We start from the raw sequence: 12,095 nt of genomic DNA on the forward strand, positions 1-12,095 counted from the left end.
AAAATAGAAAAAAAAAAAAAACAGGGATAAAGCGCCATAGATTATAAAAGTTGTGAATGCTGAGTTTACTCCCTTATCAAAAATTATGGAACCCTGGCAGTTATTAAAAAAATTTTTTTAATGTTTATTTTAGAGAGAGCACAAGCATAAGAGGAGCAGAGAGAGGGAGACACAGAATTGGAAGCAGGCTCCAGGCTCTGAGCTATCAGCACCAAGCCTGACACAGAGCTCAAACTCACAAGACATGAGATCATGACCTAATCAAAGTCAGACGCCCAACCAACTGAGCCACCCAGGCACCCTGCCAGTTTTTTTTTAATGTCATTGGTGGAGAAGAGTCTGGTTTTCTATATTTTAATGGTAGATATCTATTAGGGGCATCTGAGTGGCTCAGTTGGTTGAGCATCCGACTCTTGATTTAGGCTCAGGTCATGATCCCAGGTGTGTGGGATCAAGCCCCAGTAGGGCTTAGCCTGGAGTCTGCTTAAGATTCTATTCCCTCTGACCCACTCCCTTGCTCCTGCTCTCTAAAAGGAGTAAAAATAAAGAAAAAGAGTAGATACCTATTAGATATCTAAGTGGAGACGAGTTCAGGGGAATGGCTGAAGCTGAAGAGACCAAGCAGAGAAATGGAAAGAGAAGGAAAAATAGTAAAGTTGTTAAGACAGAGGACAGAAATCAAAAATATTGTGATAGTGATACCAGGTTTCCAGAAAACAGAACTGGTCAAGGGACAAGACTTGAACAAAAATAAATAAATAAACAAAACCACACCCAGACTCAGCAGAGTGAAACTGAAGAACAGAGACAAAGCAAAGTTTTGAAAGGTAGTAACAGGAAAAAAACAATGAGTGCCAGGTTAATTCCACAGCTCATCTACAGACTGGAAACCTAATAGTAGCCTACAGTAATAAAATTAAAATGCAATTCCCACTTCTGCCAGATAATGTAAATCAACGCATCAATGCAATCATCCTAGCTCATTTAACAGAAGCATTATGAGCTCAGGTTTTGTTTTGAGGCTATTTATACCTTTTCAACTTAATATTTAGATCCAGACTCAAATGTAGACTGGACATAGAATTAAAAGCATCTTACTCATTTTTCAGTTTGAACTACCAATCTTGTCTCAAATAAGGTTGGTTATGTTTTTGTAATGTTTATTTGTTTTGGGGAGCGAGAGTACATGCAGGAGCAGGGGAGGGGCAGAGACAGGGCAGACAGAGGATCCTAAGCAAGCTCCATGCTGACAGCATAGAAGCTGATGTGGGGCTCAAACACAAGAACTATGAGACCATGACCTGAGCCAAAGTCTGATGCTTGACTGACTTGAGCCACTCAGGCACCCCCAGTTTGTTTTTGTTTTTTAACTGAAGGCCAAGATGGCAATAGCCTTTTAGGATAGAAAATGTGGCACATAAAGATCCATTGAAGAATTTGTATAGATACTTGGAAACAGTCCTGGAAAGTAATTTTTAATCCTAACTTTACCAAGTAATCTTATCTTTCATTCTTTAACAAAGCTAATATTCCTATCCTTAGGTCTTTCTTTAAAAAAGAATCCAAAGATTTCCTAATAAATCAGTCTATTAGGTTCTTGGAGAAAAAAAAAAAAAAGAAAGAAAAATATTAGCATAAAGAATCTATAAAATTACTCACTACAGTCATTGTCAGGAGAAAATATAATTTCAATTGAATTGTTTGTTTTAAATGTCTAAAATGAGAAGATGAGAATTTTAACACAGAAATTCTGACATTGTCAAGATATTTTTGTTGTACTATTACCTAGTTGCCTCCCCTTAAACATGCTCATAAATCTTGCATAAGGTGCTGCAACATATGTAATAGTTTTATCTGTACTTTTAAATCGAGTCTTAAACTTAAGCAATGGGTTTGATAGTTGTTTATATTAATGTTAGACATCAATTTAGAAACATTTAAAAATATTATTCCATTATTTGCTAAGTAATGAACTACTCAAAATTTTAATAATTAAGCCACATTTACAAGTTCACATTAAAATTTCAGACGAAGCAGGGTAAGTCTAAATGAAGCCCATATTTAAAAACTAGTTGCTTTTCCAACCCCCTCCCCCTTTCAAATCACCACAGCCCTTGACAATAAATATCACAACTATAAACCTACATTATTATTTATGGCTTAAAGATCATTGTCTAGTCAGAAACAGAGTAACGAAGATAGGAATTATGCCATTTATACCACTGTACAGTCTTGATAAATCTCAAGAAAGTGAAATCAGTGTATCTATACAACCCTTTCACAATTTAACTACAAAAATGAATTACAGAAATTATCGTATTTGTAATCTACCATGTCTTATGCAACTTCTATAAAATTTCAGTTTTATTAAGCCACTCACTCTGAAATTAGTGAACAAATCATTCACACTCCAGTTTCCACAGGTTTCCAGTCTAAAATTATTTCTAACATACCCTGACCAAGAATACTTTCTTTATAAGCAAACAGGCCATTGCTTTTAATAAGAAATCATTTATTGTATATTATTAAAGTGGAGGGTTAATTGGTACAGTACTATGCATAATCTCTCACCCTTAAAAATTTAAACACAAATGGATATAAATAGCAAAGCAGAATGAGCATGTAATAGACAAAATTTAAGCATATTTTATAGAGAATGTTCCCTGTTATATCTATGTACCAATGTTCTTCTCCATTGTGTCTTAGTAAGTTTATGGCTTGTTCCTCTTCTACATGATTGCTGACTTTTTACAAATAATGAACATATTTTCCATCAATTAATGTTACATACAGTTTTAGGTTTTCCATTCAACTCAGCTAATTAGGTGATTGATCTATTCAACTAAATATGGCATTGTTAAGAGCCCATTCCATTGCCTCAAAAATGTAGTATTGTTCTTCTATGATATTTTGTATAATAGGATATAATGCAAATATCCCAGCTACAAAGTGATGAATTAAAAATGCAACCTGATCTTTTTACTATGTCAATATTATAACTTCGTTAAGCATTATCTTGTTGTGTTAAATGCTATCTTGTGGAATAATCATTTACATTAAATGTGGAAAAAGTGGAAAAGCTTAAAAATGTGTACCGGCACTGTTTATCACTTTTAAATTTAATTATAAATTGACATTTAAAAATTGAGTTAGTGTTCCTATGTTATCTGATATGCCAGGAAAAAAACAGATTATCGTTCTTCACGTAACTAAAAGAGGGATCACAAAAAAAAAAAAAAAAAAGGAAAGCTTGTTCACATAAAATTTTAGACTTTAATGGAGAAAATTAAAATGTTTAAAAAAATACATCAATCTATGGACAATTTCTGTAGATTATTCCCACAGTTAATCAACATGGGACACTTTAAAGACTATTATAGGCATATACCAATATACTTATATTTGTCAAAGTTAGATTCAAATTTGTTACATCACAGCGCACATCCAAGAATGTGTCACAGTTCAAAAATCCCCACTGAATATAACAAAATAAAAATCTGTGAATAAATATAAGGCATTCTGAAATAAAATCTGCAGGAAACCAACAAAGATTTCTATGATCTAATTTTACTTCATAGATTCATATAGTCTTTAAAATAGACTTAGTTTTGTAGTGCCACACACTTAATATTCAACTGCTTACCAAAATACCTTTTGCCTGGTAGCTAAACGTTACTACTTAAAAAAAAAAAAAAAAAAAAAGTTAAGTGCTTGAGCGAGTAAGAATGCAGCAGAAAATTACAGGAGCCCACATATCCTTTTTCTTAAATTTAATTTGTCATATATAAGGTTTTTATATACAATCAGTGTGCATTGTAACAGTTTATATTAAAAGTCAATCAAGTTTATCTAAAATGTTACCTGGCTGCATAGCACATTTGACATTATTGCCCACATGAAAAGGGAAAACAAATGGATTTTACAATAACTTTTGGCCATTTTGGATTCTGAAAAGTGTTCATACACCTACCCTTTTAAACCAAATGCATCTGAAAAAAATGTTTCCAGAGCATGCAGTTTAGATTTTACATATCTCACCATTTTGTTACTACAAACACAATATTTACTAAAAAAGAAAAAATGAAAGAAATAACATTTATCTAATAAAATAGTCAATATAAAAAGAGACTAATGGAATTAAGTGGCCCCTTTCCCCATTTTTTACATTCTAAACAATGATTCCATCAAGACAAATCATTAAAAAGTGTTATTACACTGATAATTTTTTTTAAATGATAAGAAGGCCTGAGTTGGTAGGGAAAGGAACAGTCAAAAAAAGCCTGAGCAGGGAAAGGAAGGAAAGCTCATTTAATCCATTTACAATATTTACAGCCATGTGTGTGTGTATGTGTAAAAAGGCATAATAACAGATCACAAACAGGAAATTCCTGGCTATTTTACAGATATAAGTACAGAATTTAAATATTCAAGCTTGTGATGAAAAGCGGCAAGGTGGTCGCAGTGTACAATGTAAACAAGTAGCTTTGGAAAGTGAACAAAGTCCTTGAGTGTTTTTTCTTTATTAAGAAAAGAACTCTCTTTCATTCCTTCCTGAAACATGATCACAGGTCAGAGTAAAGTTCATATACAAACATAATTTAAATGGAGGTCAGTCTAAAATCACTGACTTAAAAACAGTTTTATCCAGCCTATATGGAAGGGCAGTGTTGAGGTCCCTGTAATAGTAAACATTTTCCATTTCTTTAAAAAAGAAAAAAAAAAAGTACTACAGTATTTGTAGTACAGTGCAGCATAATCCTTAAATATAAAAATATTTTCTCTTCTGTTGGGATAATAGACCTTGCATCCTGGAAAGAAGTAACAATACTGCTACTGATAGAAGATCTGTTTATATCTTTCAAGTCATGTAAGGCAATTACTGTGTTGGTTTATGATATATGGCTAAAAGAAAAGTCCAGAAAGACAAAAAGTATCAGTTTTTGTTATGTTTTCCGACTACTCCAGGTATGCTCAGGTGTACTTTTGTGTTCAACTGAGTGTTCAAATGGAGATCTGGAGCCATAAGGAGACCTCTGATCTAGTGGTGATCTGGGGCCACTACTGGAAGCTCTGTGGTCCATCTGCCAATCTGAGTGATATCTATAATCCCTGGAAGATTTATGGTGTGTATATTCAGAACTTGCCCGATGGTCTGAATGCAACCGATGGTCTGAATGAGAACGATGATCAGAATGAGATCTGTCCTTTAAACTTCCTTCCAAATTTGACCTGTGATCTCTACTCCTGTGATCATCCAGTTTTCTGTGTTTCTCTCTATCACTATAATACCTAATGGAAGAGAAATTAGGGATTAAATTAATGATGGAAATTAAATGTTTCCAAATAGAAAAAGTACTAAAAAAATAAAACAGAAAAATACTTTAAGGCATCCTTTTAAATTCTATAGAAGCTCTGTGTTTCACAACAAGACCTCCTCAGTGAGCTTAAGTCACTGGACCTGTCTCTGCATGCCTCTGTGGAAAAATCATTCAATTCACAAAACTAAAGTGAACCATACAGAGAACCTCAGATACCATCTAATTTTACATGCCCATTTTTATTTATTTACTTAATATAATTTTATTTTTAACTAAACTATAATGGACATGCAGTATATTAGTTTCAGGTGTACAACACAGTGATATGAAATTATATACATCATGAAATGCTCACCATGGTAAGTGTATAGTTACCATCTGTCACCATACAAAGTTATTACAATATTACTAAGCTGTACTTTATATCCCCATGACTTATTTTATAACTGAAAATCTGTACCTCTTAATCTCCTGTACCTATTTCACCCATCTCCCTGACTCCAATCCCCTCCCTCCTGGCAACACCAGTTTGTTCTCTTGTCTTTATGAGTCTTTTTTGCTTTTCTGTTTGTCCACTGTTTTTGTCTTTTATTCCAGATACAAGTGAAATTTTATGCTATTTGTCTTTCTCTAACTTATTTCAATTAGCTCACATGCCCATTTTTCAACTGATTGTTACTTTTTATTCTATGGGACATTCGTATTAATGCATCTTAATTATCTGGAAGTGGGGGTTAGGATAATGATATAGAATACCCTTGAAATCAGAGCCTTTTATGAAACTAAGCAGAAAAAATAAAAACCTCTAAAATTCAGTCTATGAACTAATTTGTAGAAGAGAACTTTCACTGGTTGGGGAAAAGTCCTTGTTACAAAAAAAATATGAATTATGTTCTATAAGTCTGTGAAATTATAAATATATACTGCTACAAACAGGGCTTTGTATTTTGTGCCCTTTTCTAATTATAAGAGCCATTCTACAATTGATACTTATTATGTGACAGCACTTCTATCATAGAGAAGAAATGATTAAAGTAAGCACAACTAAAATGCGAAGAAAATCTACTAATTCCTCTATTTCTGATCTTTTTTTCTTCTCAGTTTTTTCTTTTGTTTTTCTTAATTATAACTAACTGATGAAAATACTCCTTTATGAAATAAAATGTATTCTGTTGTTATATTCAGATTGTTTAACTACTTAAAGCTTCAAAAAACAACAAAACAATACTAAACAGAGAAAACTTCCTGATTTCAGGACTACCCCAGACTGCCATGATTAAGTTTATCCTCAGTAGGGTGTTTTCACATAAATTAATTTTTCCCCTAGGAGTTTTTAGTGGAATGGAACACAGAATTCTGCTCATCAAATTTCAGTCATATTCCATCAAGCTTTAATTTTACTCTGTTATTGTATTTTGAAGAGTATTTGAGCCAATATCCTCTAAAACCAACAAAAATGAATCTTATGACTTATACAGAACTCCCTATACTTTCATCTCTTACTGCATACTTTGTAACTAAAAAAATTTTTGGAGAAATTCGGTTCTTAATACTAACAAAAAGTACTCTATATCAGTTTGTTTGTTTTTTTTATTTGTAAACAAATTAATTTCACATAAGATCTGTTCTGATTACCTGAATAATGAATTGGCTGGTAAGGTCAAATAGAATACATAAAGGTCAAAAAGAGAAGGACACAAATAAGCAAAACCGCAAAAACATCCAGTTTACCTGCTTTCTTGCTTGTAATGATCCCAGTCACGATGATCTTTGCCATTACTAAAGGAAGAATAGGGTCTTTTCCTAGAGTCACTCTTTTTGTAAGAATCTCCCTGATGTCGGTCTTTATGATGATCATGATACTGAGATAAGTGTCTATCAGATGAATAACTGTCCCTGCTGCTATCATCGTGATTTGTATTCTCTTTTAATCTTTCCACATCTGTTAGATAAAAGAGTACAGCTTTTGTTAATGACTTAAAAAAAACACATGGTAAACAAAAGTAACTTTGCTGCTAGATTATAAGAACTCTTATTTCAAATCCAGATAAACAAAATCAGTTGCCAAATACTGTTAAAGACTTCAGAACCGGTCTATAAAGGCAGAGCTAAGTCTTATAAAGGGTTACTGTATTCTGAAGTGTGAAAAACCGCAACTGAAACAATTTGGAGACCATTTCCTTCTCAGACTATACTTTTGTGATTCTTGCACAGACAGAATACATCATATTCTAAATATTGTTTAAAAATACATTCATTTCAACAATTATTCTATCATTTCTTGAAACTGGCAAAAAAGGTTGATTTATGGAAAGGTTAATAAGCTATTGTTTAAGATAAAAGATTCAATATTAAAACCTGAGTATGTGTTATCTAAAACAAACCTGAAAGAGGAAAACAGTTTTTAAATTTACTTTCTAAAACAATTAGTAACACTTACCTGGATTTCTAATTACTTGAGCATTCAGGCTGCTGTTCTGGTCATTATTTTGCTAAAATAAATGCACACATGTAAGAATCTTTTAAGTGGCTTCAAATACCCTTACAAAATAGGAAAAAGAAAAAACACCCCAAAACGGAAATCCTGATGCTGAAAGAAGTTCTCATACACATGTATAAATGCATCACTTGCAGATTTTTTTTTTAAAACATAGACTGTCTTTCTTAAAAAATTCGACCTTGAAATAATTTGAGAGTTACAGAAAAGCTGCAAAAACAGTAAAGTTCCCATATGCCGTTTACCCAGCTTTTCCTAATGTTAACATCTCACATAACACCACAGTATGATAATCAAAACTAAGTGTTAACACTGGTACAATACTATGAAATGAACTAGAAACTGTGTTCAAATTTTTAACATTTTTCCACTAAGATCCCTTTTCTGTTCCAGGATCCAATCTGGAACTCCGTATTACATTGAGTTTTCTTATCTTCTTAGTTTCCTCTAATCTAATGAATAGCTTTTTACATTTTTTTGTCTTCAATGACCTTGACACTTTGGAAATGTAAGACAGTTATTTTGTAGAATACCTCTCTCAATTGGGGTTTGTCTGGTATTTTCACATGATCAAATTAAGGTAATACATTTTTGCCAAGAATTCCACAGAAGTGATATACCTTTCTTATTAGCGCACTATACTGATGGTTCATGATGTTGATAGGTCTTATTTTAGCTGATGTTACCCTTCACCATTTAAGGTGGTGTACGCAGATTTCTCTTCTATAAAGTCATTATTTTTCTCTTTGTAATTAATAAACATCTTAGATAAGATACTTTTAGACAATGCCAATATCTTATTTTCTCACCCACTAATTTTAGTTTCCTTCAGAACATCTACCTGCAGCAACTTTTATTGTGGTCTGACAGTGATTCTGTATTTCCTTTATTCCTCCTACATTTATTAATTGAATTATTCTACAAGAAAGAATGTCTCAGTTTTAATAACATAAATTAAAGGAAAAAATATGATGCATCAATTTACCTGAGATTCCTGCCGTTTTTTAATAGCATGCTTATATAACTTATGTAATTTTCTTGCATCAAACTCCGTAAACTTAGATACAAATATCCACAGGTTTCTAGAAAAAGAACAGGTAATCAGTCTGGTAGAAAATATTTAGCTTTTTCATGAAATCCTTATCCCCTAGGTAGAAACACATACACATATACTTAGCCTTCCATAGAACAAAGTCTAAAGAGATTATTTCTACAAACTGTAAGAGACTCTTAAATACAGAAAACAAACTGAGGGTTGATGGGGGCGGTGGTGTACGGAGGAGAGGGGAAAACGGGTGATGGGCATTGAGGAGGGCACTTATTGGGGTGAGCAATGCGTTTTGTATGTGAAGTGATGAATCATGGGAATATATCCCCGAAACCAAGAGCACACTGTATACACTGTATGTTTAGCTAACTTGACAATAATTAAAAAAAAAATAAAAAAATAAACAAATAACTTTATATGGAGGTGCCTGGGTGGCTCAGCTGTTTACACCTTTGACTTCGGCTCAGGTCATATCTCCAGTGCGGGCACTCGGGCCCCTCATCGGGCTCTGTGCTGACAGCTCAGAACCTGGAGCCTATTTCAGATTCTGTGTCTCCCTCTCTCTGCCCCTTCCTGTTTGTGCTTTCTCTCTCAAAAATAAATAAATAAAAATAAAATAAAAACTTTATATGGCTAAGACTCCAACCTTTTTTTTTTTTTTTTTAAGTAATCTCTACACCCAACGTGGGGCTTGAACTCATGACCCTGAGATCAAGAATCGCATGCTCCACCCACTGAGCCAAATTGGTGTCCCCATTTGGGTAAGACTCCAAATAAAACCAAACATTGTTTTAGTTCTCTTCCAAATCCCTTAATTTTATAGCCTTTTAGAGCAAAAAAGCAGTAATCCATCCTATTGAAACCAAAAATATGTAAATTTACAAGTCAAAAAGGGACTCGTATTATGATTTATATTAGGTATAAAAGAAACAAGCTATGTTAGTAGTCTGAGTAAAGATACCATCAGATAATGTGCATTAAGGAGAAAGGGGACAAGGATAGAATTTCTTTTTTAACTTTAATCATCACTCCTTCAGAAATATGTCATTACAGTTTTTTGCTTTGGTATGTAGCTGCACTGCATAAAGCAAGAAATCAGCAGACTAATAAACTGACAGGACTGGTTTATGGTCATTTTATAGTATTCCTAACTTGTCTTGCAGTTTGGCTTAACACTGATCTGATCTGGTAATCATTAAGTGATTTGTATAATACAGCAGCTCAGACTTAAAATTTTAAGATCAACTGTGCTGCTGCTTCTAAAATAAAAGGGAAAATAAAAGTGTGCATTTTACACTGTTTGAGAATATTAATTCTTACAAGGCTATATACTCACACCTGGAAGATGAATTGCTAAATTTATGTAACAAATTTGTTTATTTGGAACTGCAAACTAAAGATATTACTAACAATAATTTGGTGAAGTGCAGAGGTTTTTAAAAATAAAATGCAATCTGAATTTTAATGAAACAATGTTGACTATTTCTTAATGACAGAGGTGCCACCTGTGCCTTATCATGATGTGAATTAAGCAATCATTCATAAATAAAAAGCTTTAAAGGGAAAAAATGAAAACAATCGCCTTCAGATTACTTCTTTAAATAGTATTTTGTTATCTAAACTTCAGAATAGGAAAAATAAACTGAAATATGAGACAATTAGATGGTTACATAATTACAATTTAGGAAATTAACATTTCCTGAAAAGTACATCACTTACTTTCTCCACTGCTTGATTTGTTCAGGATTTGTATACTCTTTCAGACATTCTGTGATATGGTCTCCAATTTTTATTAAACACTGTCTAGTATGCTCCAGTTGTTCTCTTTCTGAAAGGCCTTTTTCAGGCCTATCAAGTTGTTTCAAAGCTGCTTTGACAGGCCTCATTCTTTCTTTACACTTTAAAATGGGAAAATAAGAACATGTATTAAAAATAAGAATTCAACAAAGATCTACTTCTTTCAATGATATCTATATGAGTAAATATAGCACTGTTTGATGTTAAAATAAGCATTAAAGCTCGCCTCACAGCTCTTAAATATCAGGTTTTTTTCCCTCAGATTTTCTTCAGAAAGTAAGGTTTTAATTTACCTTCTGTAAAAATGGTTACTTTCTGCACTGCAACACATCATGAAGCAGTCTTTTTTTTTTTTTTTTAAGTTTATTTCGAGAGAGAAAGAGACAGAGAATGTGCACTTGTGTGAGGGAGGGGCTGAGAGAGAGAGAGAGAGAGAGACAGACAGACAGACCGACCGACCGACCGAGAATCCCAAGCAGGTTCCATGCTGACAGTACAAGGTTGAGATCATGACCTGAGCTGAATCCAAGACTTGGGTGCTTATCTGACTGAGCCACCCAGGCGCCCCAATTATCATCAAGCAGTCTTAAAACACAGAATGTTAAAAAATAAAATATTTCAGACTATAACTTAATACCTAGACTCACTCTAATGTAGAACAAAATGTAAAAATATGAGGATCTTTTATAAAATAAAATATGCTGTCAAACTATTAAAATCAATTGACCTATAAGTATAAATTGTCTATTCTTCTAAACCTTTGGGACAAAACAAAGTAACTAATGAATTTTGCTCTTACCATATTTTGGCTAGTCAAAGAGTTGGAGATACTTGATAGAAACCAACCTTTTTCCTTACCCTACATATCACTAGCATGCTAATAAAAAGAGGACATAACAAAAATTGATGATTCAGTTAAAATACAATTTGTGCAATAAAAACTATAACCTTAGGGGCGCCTGGGTGACTCATTTGGTTGGGCATCCACCTTTGGCTCAGGTCACAATCTCAAGGTTTCTGAGTTCAAGCCCCGCTTTGGGCTCTGTGCCAACAGCTCAGAGCCTGGAACGTGTTTCATATTCTGTGTCTCCCTCTCTCTCTCTCTCTGTTCCTCCCCTGCTCGCTCTTGCTCTCTCTCTCTCAAAAATAAATAAAAGATTTAAAAAACAAATCAAAACAAACTATAACCTTACACCAAAAGTAGAATGAAAATATCACTAAAAAAGCAAACTAATTTATATATATTAATATATATTAACATGTAAAACAAATTTAAAATGAACAATGATTAATAATAATTTACAAGTAGTAAAGTTGGGTTAGTTCAGGAATGTTAAGGATGGATCAATTACAGACAATATATTTAGCGAGTTCAAGCCCGTGTTGGGCTCGGTGCTGACAGCTCAGAGCCTAAAGCCTGCGTCAGATTCTGTGT

The 12,095-nt window shown here is 33.2% G+C and overlaps 1 protein-coding gene across 3 annotated transcripts in view; it reads right to left on the bottom strand.

The window, feature by feature from the left end:
• Positions 1-2,498: 2,498 nt before the first annotated feature.
• The window catches only part of CHD1 (chromodomain helicase DNA binding protein 1), a 77,725-nt gene continuing 68,128 nt past the window's right edge, over positions 2,499-12,095 (bottom strand). For 2 of the 3 annotated variants that reach the window (XM_030325563.1, XM_030325571.1), the window contains 5 exons: positions 10,583-10,761; positions 8,801-8,897; positions 7,759-7,810; positions 7,050-7,260; positions 2,499-5,289 (listed from right to left, as the gene is read on the bottom strand). In XM_030325563.1, coding sequence (XP_030181423.1) covers positions 4,944-5,289; positions 7,050-7,260; positions 7,759-7,810; positions 8,801-8,897; positions 10,583-10,761 — 885 coding nt within the window. In that variant the 3' untranslated portion in view covers positions 2,499-4,943. The other variant, XM_030325581.1, reaches the window with a different exon arrangement.

This window comes from Lynx canadensis, chromosome A1 (genome assembly GCF_007474595.2).
Source record: "Lynx canadensis isolate LIC74 chromosome A1, mLynCan4.pri.v2, whole genome shotgun sequence".
NCBI lineage: Eukaryota > Metazoa > Chordata > Mammalia > Carnivora > Felidae > Lynx > Lynx canadensis.